Genomic DNA, 19,776 nt, shown 5'->3' with positions numbered 1-19,776 from the left:
ATTGTCCCTCCAGCACTGCTACCTCAGATCTCCAATGGCTGTGACCAAACCCCCCTGGGCAGGTCCCAGTGGTGTGAGCACCGTGGTGGGTCCTGAGGAGCAGCCACCCTGCCCTAGGTCCTGTGCTGTCCCATCAGGGGTGACACCAGACTCCATCCCCAGCTGGCCAAGTGGCTGGAGGACTTGGATGTCTTGTTATCACTTCCAAAGTTTATTTTTAAATCTCTGGCTCCAATTTAAAGGTATCAGCAGCATGAGCTGAGTGCAGGACCTTAAAATACTCCCTTTCTCCTCCTTCCCCTGCCTTTCTGTCCCATAAATCCTGTTTTTATCTCTCCTCTCCAGGTTTACAACATGAGCATGAGCTGAAAAACCTGCTCATGTTAAAAGTTCATGAAATCTACTCCAACCCTGGAAGTGTTCAAGGCCAGTTGGATGAGGCTTTGAACAAACTGGTCCAGTGGAAAGTGTCCCTGCCTATGGGAGTGGGGTTGGAATGAGATGATGGTTAAAATCCCTTCCAACACAAAGCAGACTGGGTTTCTATAATCATATTATATTTTCCTATTTGGTGCCCTGGGCCAGGAGTGCTGCCAGGCAAACACACTGAGAGGGTCATGGCATGTAAACACAGGGACATGAAAGTGTGACCTCAAAGCCAGCCCCAGGTACACATGCTCTAGAAACCCCTGGGATGTACAGCAGGGGATCCCACCCTGTTCTAGCACCAGTTAATCTGGATGTAGCTGCAATGGGAATGGCTGGTTTGTGTGCACCAGCAGTCAGGATTGCCATGGGATGCAGGATGCGTACATGAGCAGAGGATGGTCACTGCTTTGGTGTTTAGAGCTTGTCCACTCCCAGCAGATGGTAAATGCTGAAATATCAGGGTGCAAAACCTTGGCAAAGCCTCCAAAGCTGGTGTGGAAGGAGCTGAAAGCCTGAACATGGCAAGAAGGAAACCTAACAGTCTCCACTCTGTCCACAAACTGCCTTTTAAAGGACAACCACTGCCCTACCCACCTTGGATCTGCTTTTCCAATGGCTCTTGCATGAGGCCAGGCTGCACTTCTTCCTTTCAAGGACTCTATTTCTTTGCACAGAAAGAAAGCAGCAATTTACAGCCATCCCCGTGTCCAGCCCCAGCTTCTCCCTTGTGAGACCAGAGCTCCTGGGGTGACATCCAGGCTGGCATTGCTCGTGGCTGCCATCTGCCCTGCCCAAACCCCCTCCTTCAGAGGAGACCTGCTGCATTTTATAACCACAAACACACAATTGCTCAGTGAGCTGAACACTCATGGGCAGGAACACCCCCAGAGCCAGGCAAATCCAGGCAGGCAGCCTGGAGTGCTCACATCCCAGATCCATACAAATTACCGGCACTGCGGATTATTCCTTCTCCCAGTCACACTGTGAGGGCCTCTTGGAGAAAAAAAAATAAATTCCAGTTGTTATGTCTGGGCGAATGGAAATTTTAGCTTAGTTTAAAGCATCAAATCTCAACCCAGGGGCTGTGGGGCTGGGTGGGGTGGAGGTGATGATGATTAAAGAGGTCCCTGCCATGTTTGTGTGCAGCCTGCCCATCTGTGACCGTGTTCACAGGGGTCTCAGGTTGAGGGAAGAGATGAGGATCTGACTCCATGTTTCAGAAGGCTTGATTTATTATTTTATGATATATATTACATTAAAACTATACTAAAAGAATAGAAGAAAAAGTTTCATTAGAAGCCTAGCTAAGCTAAGAATAAAAAAGAATGATAACAAAAGTTTGTGGCTTGGACAGAGAGCTCGAGCCAGCTAGGCTGTGATTGGCCATTAATTAGAAACAACTCTATGAGACTAATCACAGATGCACCTGTTGCATTCCACAGCAGCAGATAACCATTGTTTACATTTTGTTCTTGAAGCCTCTCAGCTTCTCAAGAGGAAAAATCCTAAAGAAAGGATTTTTCATGAAAAGATGTCTGCGACACCCATCCCGTCTGAGAAAGGGGACTTCTGTTTTATTGAGCCACCCTAAACCATTTGGTGGTGGCTTACAGGGAGGGTGAATCAAGCCCCAGTGTGATGGTGGGGAATTGTTTCGGGGGCCCTGGATCTGACACCAGATGGAGGCAGACAAGGTGTTAAACTTCAGCCACCCTCGGATTTCACTTCCTGGGTCTCTGTAATTTCACACTGCTGAACATTTAAGGGCAAATTCACACCGTTTTTTCTGAGGGAAGATTATTCCATTTAGGCATGGCTGTTGAGCTTGATGGTCCCCAGGACCACATGCGCTCAGTGAAGTCCTTTGCCCCGGGTGCCAGCCAAACCTGGCATTAAGGAAGAGCCTTTTGTGCCCAAACCTGGGCACACAGCCGTGGCTTTAAGCCTCTCCAGGCTGGGGTAAAGTGGCTTAAGGGAGCCGGGATTAGCCAGGTCTGAGAGCCCTCTCTCCTGCTCAGGTCCTGCACTATTTATAGGCTGATGGGCCGTCAGGCTCTATTTCAGTGCAGAACAGGGCACTGCCCAGCTCCCTTCTTCCTGCCTGGGAAAAGGGGGGAAACAAAAATTCTATTTACTGGAGAAGGACAGGAGGCAGGAGAGGCCCATCCCATGCTCACCTGGCAGAGGTGACCAGGATTTACTCCATTCTCATCTTCATTATTAAACTCAGCCATTGCCCCACTGTTTCCAGGCTGCCTCAGCCCTTGTGTAAAAAAAGGGCAAAGCACTAAAATATGGATAGGAAGAATAAGGGATTTATAAACCTCTCCTTCCTCCACATTATCACACTTGCTGTCCATCTCCAGCCCATCCAGACCTGTGGTAAATCTTCCACCCCTGTCCCAAAACAAGGCTGGGGTAATCTCTTTAAATCCTCTTAGAGCCTTCTCCTTGGAAGTTTCTTTTTTATTTTTCCTGGCACTCTGTGCATTTTATGTTGTGCATGGAATGCTTCATAAAAACAAAAGATAGCTTGACTATCATATTTCTAAGAAAATACCAGTGAGCTATAATATTCATTAAAAAAGGCCTCCCTTTAAGCTCTAATGAGAAGTTAGGAACATTTTTATCCACATAATGAGTAAGGTTTTAGCCATTAGCCTAGGAAGGTAAGAGTATTTTCATAAGAGTATCTAAATTAGCTGTTAAATTCACTGGAAGGATTGTCTGGGCCATAAAATTGTTCTGGGTTATTTCATAGCTTTAGTCAAAATTAGCTTTCTTTTGACCTATATTTGGCTTTGGGACACAGAAAATTTTGGATTGGCCTTGGAAATCCACACTTGACACAGACATAAATATTCTGACCACTATATATTATTTTTTATGCAAAGAAAATGTCATTATATTACTGAAGGTTTATGGTTTATAGTTTCCTTGTCCTCCTAGGACTTCAACCCCACTTCCCATTAAAGATGAGATTTTGTTGTTATATCACAAATTCTTGAGCAGCCCCCACACGTGTTGCAGATGCAGAAATCTGTTTTGCTGTGTTTGTCCCTTGCTCTGTCACTTGCTCCTGGACTGATGCATTCCCAGGGAGGCAGAGATGTGGGGCAGTGCCCTCAGGGTCTGCCCAGGGTCGTGTTGTGCCCTGCAGGGACCCCTCTCCTCCCAGCCCTGATGGGAGCACGGCCCTTCTGCACCACTGGGCCACAGCAAGGGATGTGGGGTTTGGTGGCCCCGTCCAAAGCCAGCCCTGTCCCTTCCCAGGTTCCCACAGGTAGTCCAAGTCTGCCTGGGCCAGCACTTCCATCATTTCCCCCGTCTTCCAAACAATCCTTCCCTCCATCTACCTGCCTTCCTCCCATCCCTCTGTCTCTGATCTCTCCATCTCCTCCATCTCTTCATCTCCCTCTCATGTCTTCATCTTCTATCTCTCCTGTTTCTCAATTTTTTATCTTCCCATCTTTCCCCCATCCCTCTATCTTCCATCCTGCTGTTTCACTCTGATTTGTCTTCCATCTCTCCATCTTCTCATCCCTCTATTTTCCACCCCTCCGCCTGTCCATTTCTCCTCCATTTTCCCCATCCTTCCACCCTTCTGCCTCCAATCTCTCCACCTCCCTCTCAAGCCTTCACCTTCCACATCTCCTGTCTCTCCATCTTTCCTCCTTCCACCTTCCTCCCATCTCTCCATCTTCCATCTTGCCGCCTCCCCCGGACTTCGGCCTTCCACCTTCCCATCCCTCTCCATTTTCCCCATCCCTCCATCTTCCTCCATCCCTTTATCTCCCATCCTTCCACCTCCTTCCCATCCCTACACATTCCCTCCCCGCCTCTCCCTCCTTCTCCTCCTCCCCTTCGTCGTCGTCGTCCTCCTCCCCCCGTCCCCCCCGCGCCGCCTCCTCCTCCTCCTCCTCCCCCGCCCGGTACCGCATTGCCGTAGTGCGGGGGGGCCGCTGCATTGCGCTGCCGCCGTCGATAGGTGGGCCCCTCCCGCGGAGATAAAGCCGGCGGAGTCCAAGCCGGCAGCCTCTGGCCGCCCCGACCGCCGCCCCGGTAAGAGCTGCGGGACCCCGGCGGGATGGGGGGGACAGCGGGGATGCGGGGGGGGTGCCCTGCCCCAGGGGCTGCGGGGCATCAGTGCCCCTCTCCCTTGTGTGGGTGCTGTTCAGGTACCCCCGGGACGGAAAGGATGGGGCTGGACCATTCCTTCGTCCCGCAGGTGCGTCCTTGCCGCAGGTGGGGAATAACACGCAAGCCGTGGTGCTTCGGGACGTGAAAATCCTTCTAGATGTCGTGCATGAGGAGGAAAACCTGATAATCCCCCCCTCAGCTCCCCCTTCCCCTCCCCCCACCCTGCCTTTAGAATCACGGAATCCTCGAATGATTTGGGTCGGAAGGACCTTAAAGATCATCTCCTTCCAACCCCCTGGACATGAGCAGGGATGCCTTCAGCGCCTTGGGGAAGGAATAAAAAAAAATAATTCCCCAATTCCCAAGGCGATGCTGCATCTCCCCCCGTGTGCCAGGGGTCTGCAGGGGAGGGAGGGACCCGCACCCAGCACTGGGAGCTCCGGGACCGAGCATCTCAGTGGAGCCGCAAAATGGCCAGATCGGGGCTGGCAGGGCTCAAGGGCAGCAGGGACGGGGCAGCCGCCGCTCCTGCTGCCCAAGGAAGCTTCTCGCTGGGAATGTTCCCACCCGCATGACTGAGTCGCTATTAGAGCAGCAAACTCCTCCTGACCTCCTTTACTTCTACGGGCAGGTTCGTGAAATTGGATTTTTTTAGACGTCAGATTAAAGCTCCTAATTGTGCCCGGTTTGTGTGCGGCTGCAGAGCCATGGCAACGCCGGGAGATGCCAGGACAGCTCCCCGGATATATCCGTTTGCGTTTTTAGCCTCCTCCCTCTGTTCCATCCAGCAAAATATAATAAACCCCCCCAAGTACAGGCTCAGGGGAGCCCTGGGCAGCCCCGCTGTTCCAGCCCTGCTCGGGGCAGCAGGCGAGGGCTATTTTTGTCCGCCCCGCTTTGCAGACACTCTGTTGTCACCTGAACTGTGTGCCCAGCTGGGGAGCGGTGGAGGCAGCCCGGGAGGACGGGCACCCTCGGCTCCTCCCAGGGCATGCAGGAGATGCCCTCGGGTTTGGAAAGAGCGAGAAGAGCATCCCTGAGCGTCGGGAAGGTTTTCCAGGAGGGAAGGGCACCTTCGAAGCATCGATGACGTAGCGCTGGGAGCTGGGGGTCTCCGAGGCGGAGGGCAAGATGCCGATAAACACACGGCGCCTTGCCGAGACTTGGAGGCTGGACATGACAGCCCGAAATAGCCCGGCTGGCCTCCTCCAGGGCACGCTGGCTCTGACCCAGAGCTGCCAGACGAGGCCGGGCACCCCCGGGCTCATGGTCCAGCGGAAAGGTGGGGCGAGGGGAGGACATCCTTTCCCAAAGGTTTGGTAGGGTGCTGGCACAAGGGGGGGCTCATTTTGACTCTCCTGACTCTTTTCCCCTCGCAGCCTCCCCCCCAAAAAAAGGCAGCTGCGTTCCCACCGCCCTCCCCAGCGCCGCCCGCCCCGGCCAGCCCCGCGTAGCCCAGCAGCAGCATGGGGAAGGAGAAGACGCACATCAACATCGTCGTCATCGGGCATGTGGACTCTGGGAAATCCACCACCACCGGGCACCTCATCTACAAATGCGGGGGCATCGACAAACGGACCATTGAGAAATTTGAGAAGGAGGCTGCCGAGGTGAGGAGCCCGCCCCCGCCCCGCGTTCCCGCCCGCGGGGATGCTCCGCGCTGATCCCCGCCGGCATCCCGCGGGCAATATTCCCCTTCTGCTGGTGCTGCCCTCCTCTTGCATTCCATTTCTCCCTTTGTTCCCATCTGTTTTTCTCCCTCTGCGTCCCTGGGTGCTCCCGACTTTCTCTGGCCTTGGGAAATTAGGCCATTTGGGCGCTGGCCACCCTCTTTTTCCGGAGCTGGGGGACTCCCTGCTGCCGGCTGTTAATGAGGGCAGGGGCACGCCGAGGTCTGCAAGATGCAGTAATCACCAGGATTCTGGAAAAGCCACAAACCATGGTGCTTCAAGGCATGAAATTCCTTCTAAATATGGTGTGTGAGGGGAGAAAACCTGATAATCCCTCCCTGCATGGGTCAGGGCTGCCTGAATTTCACTCTGAAGCATCAGTTTCCAGTGTCTGCTGGGGTCAAGGTGCAGCATCAGCTGGACCACTCATTTGATCCAGTTGAAAAACCTCATTCCCGTTTTCCTCTGGCAGGTGGTCTGGTTTGTACTGTGATTGGCAGCCTGTGATACAGAAAACTGGGTGGAAATCCAAACATTGAAGTTAAATTCTTTTGTTTGACCCTTGCAATGGTGGCATTTATAACCATTTTATCGTGCACGCATTTAGAAGCTGTCACACAGCAAAACAGCACCTGATACCTGTAATGTGGCAAAACCCCAAGATTAAAGAGGAAAAAACAGTCTTGGGAAGAAAAATGTCAATTGGGAGTGCTGGGAAACTGATGATGGTAAATTCTAGAGAGGTGGGTGAGCCAGGAACAGCCTGGCTGTGTTATCCATAGGGCAGCTCCTGTCACTCAGAAGATGGCTTGTCGTCATCGCTCTGGGAATGCAGATATCCCTCCTTTTTTTTTTCCCCCAATTTTTTTTTTTTCTGGCCAAAATCTCACATTTAATTGAAAAAAAAAAAGATATTTACAGAGCTGCCACTTTTGATTTCACATTTTTCTGTCTGTGTGCCTTAACCTTTTTCATTTGCCGATAGCATCTGAGCTAAATCCCTTATTTTCCTGCCTCACTTCTAGCCTTTTTTTTGCATCCTTAAGCCAAAGAGCCTCTTCCTTCATACAGAATTACCCCTCTCCCCTGGTTTAAAATGATTGCTGATATCCTTCCACGAATTCCCCCCCTTTACCTACAGGATCAGATAAGGCATGGTGAGGATATTGTCCATGTGATTGCAGTGATTTTAATTGAACAGGCACTTTCACTGCCTTGCCAGGATCCGCGGGCACCGGAGGCTGCTATTAATAGCCTATTGACTGAGCTTACAGACTCCATTTTCTGATGCAGGGCTGGGGAAGGGTTTGCTTCCATTAGGTGGCATTCACAGGAAATGGAGGCCTGCGTGCACCCAAAAGGCCAGCAAAAAAACCCCAGGGTCTGTTGTTTTATTTAAGAGAAAAGAGCGACGATTTCTCTCTTTATTTTTTTCCCTTTTGATTCAAGGGCAGACGTAACAGTATCTCTGAAAGAAGAGTTGTTCTGTTTTTTAAAAAAATTAAATAATCAGTATTTGTGGCCTCCGAATAGAAAGCTGTCCCTCCACTGGGGTTCGATGAGGGAAATTCAGGCTATTTCTGGCACTGAACAGGGAAGGTATTGTGCAGAACTAGATAATACCCTGGGTTTTTCAACACCAGCCCTGGGTAACTGAATACACCCCGTGAAAGGAGGGAAGCTGTTTGCTAAATAAAGGATCTCGTTTGTCTTCATGTTACGTGTGGTGCTGAGCTCTGGGGGGGTCACACACGTGATGAGAAGATGGTTATGTGTATGTGGACATGGCTGATGGCAAGAAGGTGCTGATTCCCACTCAGCTGCCATGGGAGAGCCAGGGCTCTGCTCTGTGCCTCAGTTTCCCCATCCGGAAGGGAGGGAGTAGGCTGCTGATGGGGGAGAGGCTGTGGGATGTGCAGATTGACCTCCTGCCCGAGAAGAGCCCATTATTAATGCAATGCACAAATGCACCATTCCCTGCTGTGCCTCCATTTCCAGCCGTGAATGAGCACACTCTGATGACTCCTCCCTGTTCCCTGGGAAGGGGGAGTTTGATGTGAGTGCTGGAAAGGGTTAATCTGGCCCCATCCCTGGAAGTGTTCAAGGCCAAGCTGGATGGAATTTGGAGCAACCTGGTCTAGTAGAAAGTGCCCCTGTCCGTGGCAGAGGGATTGGAATGAGATGATCTTTGAGGTCTTTTCCACCCCAAACCATTTAGTGATTCTAAAAACCTCCAAGCTCCTCCTGCACCCCCTTGCTAAATCCTGTGTCAGGAAGATGCTCAGGAGCAGAGACTTGATTCTGGATTTTTCCATGCCAGCGAGAGCTCACAGCTCCCCAGCAGAGATGGGGCACCACCTCCTCGACCTGGCCTCCTGTCTGAGGAGGGGAAGTCTTGCCCCTGGCTTTAGGATTTTGCCCTTAATCCTCCGGAGCAAGCTGCAAAGTCATCGCAGCACTCAGCTGTTACGAAACAGGCTGTCACCATTAATTCCCTGTGCTGGCTGGGAGCAGGGCTGGAGTGTGGGAGATGGAGCAGAGCAGCAGACCAGCCCCTGGGCAGGGTGTGGGCAGGGCAGGTGTGGGTGGGATGCTGTGCTCCCTTTCCTGGGGGGGCTCATCCCTGGAGTATTCAGTACGTGCCATCGGGAAGTGCTTCCCTCTGTCCCATGATTGATAATAGGCCAGGAGAAACTGTGATTGCAGGGGATGGATGGATGGAAGGATGGATGGATGGATGGATGGAAGGAAGCTGGATATCACAGCTCTGACCTTGCCTAACAATAGGAGACCATTAAATCATCTGCAAATGACCTAAATTCCTTTCTCTGCCTTAAACCCTCCTTGTATCTGAGGCCAAGAGCTGATGGCTGCAGCCCATTTTAACCCCTTGCTTTGGCCGAGCTCCCCTGACTGCCCCAGCTCACAGTGTGGTCAGCAAGGGTGGGTTTGTCCTGCCCCATCTCCGCCTTGTCAGGATCCCAGCTCAGACTGGGAGCATGACCTCCAGGCTGGAGGGAAATCCAGCTCTCCCTGGTGCAGTGACGCCAAAGGGCTCCAGCCCCAAGGAGAAGGCCTCCTAGAAGTGCCACCGCGGTTTTACCAGGGAATGTGCTTTATCACAGGGCACAAAGATTTACTGGAGCTAATCTCCCCCAGCGTGATTTCCTGCATTACAATGTTGGCTGAGATTTTGGCCATTTGGCAATGACAGTTGGTCTGGCTGCAGCTCACAGTAGCTTTTCCTGTGAATTTGCACACTCTGTGGCAAAAATCAATCACGTTTCTATTCTGCTCATAGCAACCATCTCTCATTTCTTTTAACCCATCCCATCCCTGCCGGTTTTGGGCTCACTCATGTAGCAATGTCCTTTCCCACTAACCAGCTGCCTCACAGGTCTGAATCATGCATTAAAATCACAGAATCAGAGAATCATTTAGGTTGGAAAAGCCCTCTAAGATCATCGAGTCCAACCAGCACTGGCAAACCAACCGCTAGACCACGTCCCTCTGTATGCATCTCTTTGATGGGAAATAAAATAAATCTCATAAACTCACATTTTTCAATAACTCCATTAGCATTAGGAAATTGAATAAGTATATAAATATCCTCTCAGAGACATTTAGTGTGACAAGAAGCAGCTTTCCATGTTTCTGTGCAGGATTTCCCAGCAGCAGTGCAGAACCATGATGGGTGTTTCATGGAGGAGAGCTCATGGGCTGCTGCCTTTACATCCTGCCCATCCAGCCCCACTCGCAAATTCACTTCATGGCTCTTTTTCCAGCCTCTCCTGCATCCTGCTGAGGAACATGTTGAGAACAGTATATCCTTTCAGCTGTTTTTTTTAGTAAATAGACCACCAATAGATCTTGAATTTAGGCAATTTTACCTTTAAATATTTGCTGTGTGAGCTTGGGAAGTGCCCTGGAGAGTGGGAAGCCACCACCAGTGCTGTGGGCTCCCTATTTCTCATTATTTCTTGCCTCTGTGTTGGCCAGATGGGGAAGGGATCCTTCAAATACGCCTGGGTGCTGGACAAGCTGAAGGCCGAGCGCGAGCGTGGCATCACCATTGACATCTCTCTGTGGAAGTTTGAGACCACCAAGTACTACATCACCATCATCGACGCCCCTGGCCACAGGGACTTCATCAAGAACATGATCACCGGCACCTCCCAGGTGAGGGATGGGGCCCAGGGCATGGGGGGCTGCTGCAGGGGGGAGGCTGGGGCTGTTCACAAGCTCAGGGTCGTGCAGGCGCTGTTGGGGTCCTTTTGGAGGTGGGGAGTTGAGAGAGCAGACATGGAGGAGTGTTCAGCAGGGTCCACCCCAGAGACTGGGTGGCACCAGGGGACCCAGCACGCCATGGTCCTGCACCTCCCTGGGTTCTTTGGCCACAAAGAGGTGGTTTCTCCACCCCATTTCCACCCACATGAGAAGGTGGGATAAATGTGGCCTGCCTGGAGCTGGGATGCTGTGAGCTACAGCCCTTTGTGTGAGGGCATCTCCTCACTATTTTAGCCTCAGCCAGATGAGATATACAAGAGAATTCCGCCAATCCCTTAGGTTTTATTGGATAAAGGAGGCTCCACAGATCTTTTCTCCTTCCTTTTCCTCAAACTGTTCTTTGTCCCACATTATATTGCCAAACCCAATGGCCTACCCTTCCTGAGTAGGGTGGTTTCCCCTCATTGCTTTGTGGGACATTCCTGCATCTCCCTGTCACTGATGGGTGCTGGGTGAACCCCACTGCATGCCCAGTGAGATTTCCAGTGAGGTACCAGTTGGACTGGGCATGGCTTTCTGCCAAACCCAGGCAGCTTCTGCTGTGTGTTTTGGTACAAAAGCAATCTAGGGAGCACTTTCCATTCCTGTAATTCCACCCATCACCCAGGAAGGTTTTTTGCAAGACCTCAGTAGGGTTTTAGATAAAACCTTATCTGTAGATGATCAAGATGAGGTCCTGGTCAGAGTCCAGGAGGGATCCACACCGGTTTCCCACCCACAATGCAGAACCGTGTGAGGTTGGCAAGTCTGAAATAGCACAGCTGGCTCAGTTTTAAGGCAGATCAGCAGCTGGCAGCTGCTCAAAGCCCTTGGGGTGTCACCAGGGCTGTGCAGCAATTCTCTTGCTCTCCATCCCCAGGCTGACTGTGCTGTGCTGATCGTGGCTGCCGGTGTGGGTGAATTTGAAGCTGGCATCTCCAAGAACGGGCAGACCCGCGAGCACGCCCTGCTGGCTTACACCCTGGGGGTGAAGCAGCTCATCGTGGGCATCAACAAGATGGACTCCACAGAGCCCCCCTACAGCGAGAAGCGCTACGACGAGATCGTCAAGGAGGTCAGCGCCTACATCAAGAAGATCGGCTACAACCCGGCCACAGTTCCCTTCGTGCCCATCTCGGGCTGGCATGGAGACAACATGCTGGAGCCCTCTCCCAATGTAAGTGTGCCTTGTGTTACACTTCTACCCCCACCCTGAGGATCCTGAAGATGAACTCTGTGCTCTGCAAGCATTTCATGCACCCGTTGTGCACAAAGGCAGCAGGTGATGTGCCATGGAGCTCTGCTTGGCCCTGGGAAGGATGGATGGGTTTACTATTCGTGGGTGCTGTGCCCAGGCCAGGCACCCAACAGCTAAACATGGGCATCTTCAGGAGATGATCTGTCTGGCTTAGCTTCTGGGCTGGGATTTGAAGTTTTTGCCTTGTCAGAGCTCATGGTGACATTACAGCAGCAATTGTCACTCTCAGCAGGAGCAGAGGATGTGTTTTTTAGGGCACTGTTTTCTGAGGGGAGTAACACAATCTGGGGTCAGGCTTGGAGCAGCTCCCACAGTGCAGCTGGGTCTCAGGTCCCCTATTCCATCCATGCTCTGTGTCACTGCAGTGGCCCAACCTCCTGTTCCAGTGCTGGGATCTCACTCCTACAAGTGACGTTTTCTCCAGGAAATACCAGGTTTCCCATGCCAAAACCACCTACAGGTGATGTTTTCTTCAGGAAGTACCAGGTTTTCCCATGCCAAAACCACAGTTCCCAATAGCATCCCTTTGAGGCTGATCCTTTTCCAGTTGGTTTTTACTCCCTCTATGATGGGGATGGTGGGGAGACAAAGGCAGGGTGCTCTGGGTGGGCCCATGCCATCATTTCACACACCAGCTTAAGAAAGATGGAGGTTTTTGGCAGACAGGCTGCCCATAACTATTCTGACACTGGTTTTGTTGGAGAAAAAGCTACCTCAGGGTTATTCTTTTAAAGAAATGATGGGCTGGAAAGTTCTGGTCAGGGGAAGCTCCCTGCTCTCCTGGTGACTGCTGTGTGACCTTGAGCAAGTTGCTCAGATCAGACACCCCAGGAATCTCTTGTGAAACCAATGGGAAATTTGATGCTTAGGGGGACTTCAGGACATCACCTGTGGGTGAGGGCAGGGCTCTGTGGTGAGTGAGGCAATCCATGAGTTCAGCAGTAGTTGAGGGAGGTCAGGGATCCTGAGGAAGGGCAGTGCTGCAATGCAAACTCACACACACAGCCATGAAACACAGCTCCTGCCCTGCACAGGAAAGGCAGCTCACTTGGGATGGCTTGGAAGGAAGGAATTATTGGGGTGCTTGGGAGATTCCTGTTCCCTGAGGAGCAGAGCTGGGATAAAGGTCAGCCACGGCCATGCCAAACCCAGCCCCGTGGTTCCTGAGTGCCTCAAATCAGGCAGGCTCCAAATGTCAGCAGCTGCTGGGCTGGGAAGATGATCCTGAACAATTCTCCTATAAATAGGCAGCAGAGGGGAGGCACGGAGCAGGAGGGGCTCTGTGACCCCCTTCCTCCAGAGGGGTCTCAGGGCAGGTTCCCAGTGTGATGAGCTGCCTGAGAGAAGGCAGGGCATGAAACAACTCTCTGCTTTGTCCTAAGGAACCAGCTGGCTCCTAAGGAATTGGGAAGAAAACCTGGCCTGGAAGAGCATGAGCTCTTCTGGTGAGGGTTGGGTACGGACTCCTCCTCCTCATATTGCACCATCTCTGTGAGAGCTTAAGCAGGAACCTGGTGTAGATGTCTCTTCTCTCTTTCCTCGCCTGAAAAAGCTCTGATTATTTTCACTTGTAATTTCTGGACAGGTTTCACTGAAGCACAAGGCAGTCAAGTGACTTGTCTGTCTGTCAGGGGACTTATCAGAAAGTGGGGATTGGAGCCATGATGTCCCTGCAGCTCCTGTTGCCTCTGAGCAAGGGGGGTGTGGTGGAGCTGGCTCTGTGTGGGAGACTCCAGCCTACAACCCTGTTGCACAGAATCCCAAGGCCAACTGAAAACATGACAGCTGGGCTGTGCTTCCATCAAAGTTTGGCATTTGAGAGCTTTTTGGGAAGTGGGGTGTTCTGTGAAGCAGCTTTGTCATGCTCCAGCTGGCAGAATGGGGCCATTCCAATGTGGTTTGGGAGATTTTCACCCCATGGGATGCTGCAACCCAAACACTCCCAGTCTCTGGTGTGGTTGCCTGAGGCTGCAGCCTCAACACTGCAGTGTGTGTGTGGGGGGGTGTTGAGGTGCTCATGGGCTGGGAAAAACCAGGGAAAGGCAACTGCTCTGTACAATAAACTTTGAGTGTTAAAGAGCTGGGGCTCAGCTGTTATTCTGGGGAGCTGGAGCCTCTCTGCCTGCAGGATTTGGTCAGATCCTGCTTTTGCCATAGGAGTGGTGGAGTACGAATTACTCTTTGGGGACCAGATTTGGGGAATTCATGAGAGAGGTTTTATTTGGATGGCCATAGGAGGCAGCACAAACCAGGTTTTGCAGATGCTTTTCACCCTGAGGCCATGCTGAGGTTTTGCATAGATTTGTTCCCAGAAGGTGTCTGAGTTCATCTTTACCTGATTTTGGGCACGTCAGAAATCCCCTGGAGAGAGGGATGACTGACAGCCAGGTGTCATGGGCAGAGATTGTTATTTTGCTGTGTGCCAGAGCTGTGTGGGACAAAGGGACAGGAGCTGTGGGTACCTGGTGGTCACCATCCTCGAGAGCAGAGCCCGTGGGCAGGTGGCCACCAGCAGCTGCTGGCACAGGTCCCTGCCTGGCGTTTGGGCCATGCACCAGCAGGGTGGGGGAAGCTCTGAGTCATCCCGCACACAGCACGAGGCTCCCTCTCTGCCTGGATGCAGCTCCCATTTTGCCAAGCTGTGCCTGGCTCTGGGTCTGGCTGCACAGCGAGAGCTGCAGTGCCCTGGGAAGAACCCACTGCAAGAGTGTCCCCAGGCTCCTCCTGCCACTGCCACCAGGAAAGACAAGTGGTGTCAGATGTGACCCTCTGAAGGGGCTGGCCTGAATGCTTTGGATGCAAGCTGAGTTCCCTGGCTGCATGCTTTCCCTCTCTCCTTCCCAAAGCTGGTGCAGATTGCAGGATAGGAAACCAGACTTGGCATAGCCACATCCTGCAGGGATGGCTGTGAAATTGGGGGCATTTTTGGGGTCTTGCATCACCCCAGTCCCCCATGCTCGCTGTTCTGTGCCATTGGTGCTGGTGCTAAGGGAAAAAAGCCACATCTACAAAATGTGTGATGGATTTGGGACACACAGTAAGCATTTGACATTAGAATGGGAGTATACTGTTTAACCGTCTCTGTGCAGAGGCAGGGAATGGCCTTGCAGGCTCTGACCTCTGCTTGTTGTGTCAGGGTTGCCTCAGACCCAGGACTAAATTTTTCTTTCCAGCAAGCTCCAGGTGTTGCTGCAGTTTCCAGATGTGCAGCATCACTCCAGTAAAGCACTGCAGTTCCCTGCATTTAACCATGGTACCTGAGCACGTTTCCACCCCTCTCTGCCTCTTTTCTGGGCAATTTTTAGTTTCAAAACCCACTTTAAGGCAGGAGAAGGGAACATCTGTGAAAAGAAATGCTGTCTCTTGGCAGCTGGGTTTGCAGCATCCTCCCAACCAGGGTTTAGAATCCAGACCCTGGAGGGATGATAGCAGGAGAGGGTGGGGAGAAGCATCTCTCTGGGGCTCGCCTTGGAGAAGCTTGGACCCCAGGACCGAAGGCTGAGCACAGGTTGACGCTGTGGTCCCTGTGCTGGAGAAGCATCCCTGGAGGGTGGGATCCAGGCAGCTGGTGCAGTGCCCAGGGGTTGGTGTTGGAAGTGGGCTGTGATTTTGTGGCTTTAACCACTTCCATCCTTTTTCTCCTGTGAATGGATATGTTGCTTTTTAGAAGAGAGAGAGGGAGATTGAGCAAAGAGGAGCAAATAAACCTGCAGGGATGGTGGAGTGGAAGGAGCTCCCCAGCACCCTGGTAAAGCCAGGACAGGGCAGGACTGACTTTTTGGATGTTGTCCTGGTGGGACAGCTCTCTGGGTTTACCTCTGGGTGCTGAGGACAGGCACACCCAGGGCATGTTGGAAGTGTTGAAGGCCAGGTTGGATGGGCCTTGGAGGAATCTGGTCTCGTGGAGGGTGTTCCTGCCCATGGCAGAGGGGTGGGACGAGATGGTCTTTAAGGTCCCATGCAATCCAAAGCATCCTGTGATTCTATGGCTCTCTCTGACTGCTCTCTCCCCAGATGCCTTGGTTCAAAGGCTGGAAGGTGGAGCGCAAAGAAGGCAACGCCAGCGGGGTGTCCCTGCTAGAGGCCCTGGACACCATCCTGCCCCCGACCCGCCCCACAGACAAACCCCTGCGCCTGCCCCTCCAGGATGTCTACAAGATTGGAGGTGAGCCTTGCCCCTCCTCTGCCTTAGCTGAGTCTTCATTCCACAGAAATTTGGGAATGACATTGCCAGGTGTTGGGAAACTGGAGGGATGTGACTCTTCAAGCCAGAGATAATGTTGGAGAAAAGGGGTGGTAGCTCCAGGGCAAAAACCCCATTTGAGCTTGGGCTGTCTGGGGTGGAGGTGGACATGCCCAAAGGTGCCCAGGGACCAGAGAGGAGCAGCAGCTTTGTGAGCTCTCCCCCAGGGAACTCACGATGCCAAAATGGCTGCAAATCTGTGTGTCCCAGAGGTCATGGCTGGCCAGGCAAGCTGGAGGCAGCAAAACACATTCTGTGACCCAGGTGAGAGACAAGACCAGCAGGGAGGGCCACTGCAGCTGGTGCATGGCAGCTTGGCTGTGACCTGCCCAGGCTTCCCAAATGCTGGTGTCCATCACTGGCACCTCCTTCTGCCGAGCTGTGCCAGCCATGTAGGGAGCACCGTGGCTGACGCATGTCCCCTTCCCTCTGCAGAGGTGATGGGGACACTTTGCTCAGCTATAAATACCCCTCTGTGAGCTCTCTGACCTGCTGGCATAAGTGGACAGCACTGCTGACTCCCTGACTGCTGGATCAGGAGGGCACAGACTTTTCCAGCTCTTTCCCACCCTTTTCCAAGGACATATGCACTGCAGGGGTTGAACGTGGGATTTTAGCTGGGTTTTTAGTGCAGGCTGCTGTTGTTTGCAGTGGACATGAAAGGTGGTGAGCAGGTCCATGTCCTCCCCTAGCTCAGATGGGGTGGAGGGATATGGTTTTACTGGGAGGCAAGTCCTTGGGGAGGAGAGACACTGTGGGAAGAGGGGAGGTGGGGGCAGCAGGGTGGATGTGGAGGAGCAGATGGGTCCAGCCAACCTCTTCAATCTCTTTTCAATGTTGTTTTTCTCAATCATTCTTCACCTGCCTCCAAAGGGGAATTTTCCCAAAACCTCCTGGTGACACAGGGTGCAAAAGATCCCACTCATTTAATGAGCCACCCTCGTTCTCTGTCACAGCTGGTGGTGTGGCCATCAGGGATGTGGACAGTGTTGTTGCACACATGCTGGGATGTCCCAGTCCTCCATGCAGGACATGCCACAGCTGTTCCAGGAGTACTTTTGGGGCATGCAGATTGCTCAGGGTTACTTATTAAAAAAAAAACTGAGTAGGAAGGATGGGCTCATAGTGATTATCAAGATCCTGGTGTTGATCTGCTGGAAACTTGGGGGTTTTGGCAAGGATCAAACATGTTCTTTGGAGACAACCAGTGTAGAAATCTTACTTTTGCTGAACCCAGGTTCTGGCCCAGGGACATACCAAGCAGATTGAATTTTGCTGCACTCTGTCCCTGTCTCTGCAGGCATTGGCACAGTTCCCGTGGGCCGAGTGGAGACCGGCATCCTGCGGCCTGGCATGGTGGTCACCTTTGCCCCTGTGAACATCACCACTGAGGTGAAATCCGTGGAGATGCACCACGAGGCCCTGAGCGAGGCTCTGCCCGGCGACAACGTCGGCTTCAACGTGAAGAACGTCTCAGTGAAGGACATCCGCCGCGGCAACGTCTGCGGGGACAGCAAGTCCGACCCGCCGCAGGAGGCTGCCCAGTTCACGTCTCAGGTGAGTGTGGTGCCACCACGCCTGGCTTGCTGCCATCCCCCAGCTGCCAGCTGTTGGGGAAGATGAAACAGGAAAGCCTTATAAATATGATTGCGCGGCAAAAGATTTTGAGAATATGGAAGCTATAAGTGAGATTGAAATGAAAGCAAGCTTTGAGATACCTTGGTTACTGAACAACTGGAAAACAATGGTATGGCCAGCTGAAGGTAATCCCCTTTTGATGAAACAATTCCTTCTGCTTGCAGGCAGATCCAAGGGTCAGAGCAGATCCCACTAGCTTGGCAGAAGGGGCCCAAAGAGGAGTTTTTAGGGTTTAAAATGTAGCACAGTATGGTAATATAGTGATTCTTATAGGCTGTATGTAAATGCTATAGAATTTGTATATTGTACTAGATTGGTTAGTGAGAATCAGAATATTCAATACAGAAGACAATTTATTGTATTGTAAAGGGAACTTTGCTCTCTTACCCCTTTTACTCTCTTATACTTTTGCTCTCTTACCCTTTTACGCTCTTATCCTCTCATCCTCTCTACCCCTCACTTCTCTCGAGCCTGCTCTGAGCTGTGGCTGGCAGCTCCCAGCAGGGCCCTGCACCCAGGCCCTTTGCAATAAACCCCAAATCCCAGCAGGTCCCTGCACCCAGGCCCTGTGCAATAAACCCCAAATCCCAGCAGGGCCCTGCACCCAGGCCCTCTGCAATAAACCCCAAATCCCAGCAGGGCCCTGCACCCAGGCCCTTTGCAATAAACCCCAAATCCCAGCAGGGCCGTGCACCCTGGCCCTCTGCAATAAACCCCAAGTTCCACGACCTGGCTTCAGAGATCTCTCATCTCCGTCCATCCCCACCATCCAACCCCCTGATGGTCCTACAGCCAGCCCTGCCATGACACTGCTCTGTCCCCCAGGTGATCATCCTGAACCACCCTGGCCAGATCAGCGCTGGCTACTCGCCCGTCATCGACTGCCACACCGCACACATCGCCTGCAAGTTCGCCGAGCTGAAGGAGAAGATCGACCGGCGCTCTGGCAAGAAGCTGGAGGACAACCCCAAGTCCCTGAAGTCGGGTGATGCAGCCATCGTGGAGATGATCCCTGGCAAGCCCATGTGTGTGGAGAGCTTCTCCCAGTACCCACCCCTTGGTAAGGGAATGGCGCTTTGGAGGTTTCCTGTGGAGGATTGTGAGGGCTCTGTGGGTGTAGAGCTCACACCAGGCATGCTGAGCTTCTCCCAGCTAGATGGGGAGGGAGCTGAGGATGGTTTTTTGCTCCCCCATGTGCTGCTGAGCTGGGTTTCCAAAGGCTGGGTTTTTCCTCTGGGAGCAGCAGGAGCTTTCCTTTATGGTTAATAAACCATGATCATTTCTGAACACAGAAACATTTCCTCCTCTCTGACCTGAAACAACTAGTCAGGAGAAGAAAGAAGGAAGTTTGCTCAGTGGAGGCTAGCTTTTAATGCAGGGAAGTGCCATGCTTGAGTTCTAGGATGGTTGTATTGGAAATGACATTAAAGGCCATCTTGTTCCACCCCCCCGCCATGAGCAGATACACCTTCAACTAGACCAGGCTGATGTTGCACATCTGGAAGTTTAGCAGTGATGGAAGCTTGCAAAGAAGAAATTAGGTTTAAGTTTAAAAACAGTGATTTAAATAGAGGGGAGCAGCAGGACTAGCAAGGGTTGATAGCTCAGGGCTTGAGGGACAAGGGCAGGGATAGCACATGGCACCATGAGTAGGAGGATGTAGATCCCACCACCACCATCCCAAAGAGCCCAGCCTCGGTGTCTCACTGGCATTCCTGCAGGGACAAGCCCTGAGAGCCCAGCCTTGGTGTCTCACTGGCATTCCCCCTCTGTGTGTCCCTCAGGCCGCTTCGCTGTCCGTGACATGCGGCAGACCGTGGCCGTGGGCGTCATCAAGAACGTGGAGAAGAAGAGTGGTGGGGCTGGGAAGGTCACCAAGTCTGCCCAGAAGGCCCAGAAGGCTGGCAAATGAATCGTGGGCTCCCAGTGCATCGCGCAGAAACCATCCCTGACACCAGGACGCTGCCACCGACTCCCCCGGGCGCACGTGTGCACATCAGCTTGTAAGAGTTTATATGTCAACGACTGGATGCTCACCATTAAGGTCCAGTGGAAATTCTTTAAAAGGAAAAGCATGTTCCAGCGTTTGTGAGGCTTCATGTTAATTTTACCAATAAAACTGGTACAACATC

General features: G+C 52.4%; 1 protein-coding gene across 1 annotated transcript; it reads left to right on the top strand.

The window, feature by feature from the left end:
* The first annotated feature begins 5,967 nt into the window (after positions 1–5,967).
* Positions 5,968–19,776, top strand: EEF1A2 (eukaryotic translation elongation factor 1 alpha 2). The gene is made up of 7 exons (XM_054274562.1): positions 5,968–6,179; positions 10,239–10,418; positions 11,386–11,682; positions 15,778–15,928; positions 17,307–17,563; positions 18,470–18,704; positions 19,429–19,776. Exons 1-7 carry the CDS (start codon positions 6,036–6,038, stop codon positions 19,554–19,556), a joined length of 1,392 nt encoding a protein of 463 aa, XP_054130537.1. The 5' UTR covers positions 5,968–6,035; the 3' UTR covers positions 19,557–19,776.

This window comes from Melozone crissalis, unplaced genomic scaffold, assembly GCF_028551555.1.
Source record: "Melozone crissalis strain CALT ecotype California unplaced genomic scaffold, PUWL_Pcris_2 ptg000017l_1, whole genome shotgun sequence".
NCBI classification, from domain to species: Eukaryota; Metazoa; Chordata; class Aves; order Passeriformes; family Passerellidae; genus Melozone; species Melozone crissalis.
The sequence above is the reverse complement of the archived record's forward strand: the minus strand, read 5'-3'. Positions and strand labels throughout refer to the sequence as shown.

Coding starts and splice junctions, on each gene's coding strand:
- EEF1A2 (XM_054274562.1), top strand. CDS start 6,036: ATGGGGAAGGAGAAGACGCACATCAACATCGTCGTCATCGGGCATGTG. Junction 10,419..11,385: donor TGATCACCGGCACCTCCCAG/GTGAGGGATGGG, acceptor CTCCATCCCCAG/GCTGACTGTGCTGTGCTGAT. Junction 15,929..17,306: donor GGATGTCTACAAGATTGGAG/GTGAGCCTTGCC, acceptor CTGTCTCTGCAG/GCATTGGCACAGTTCCCGTG.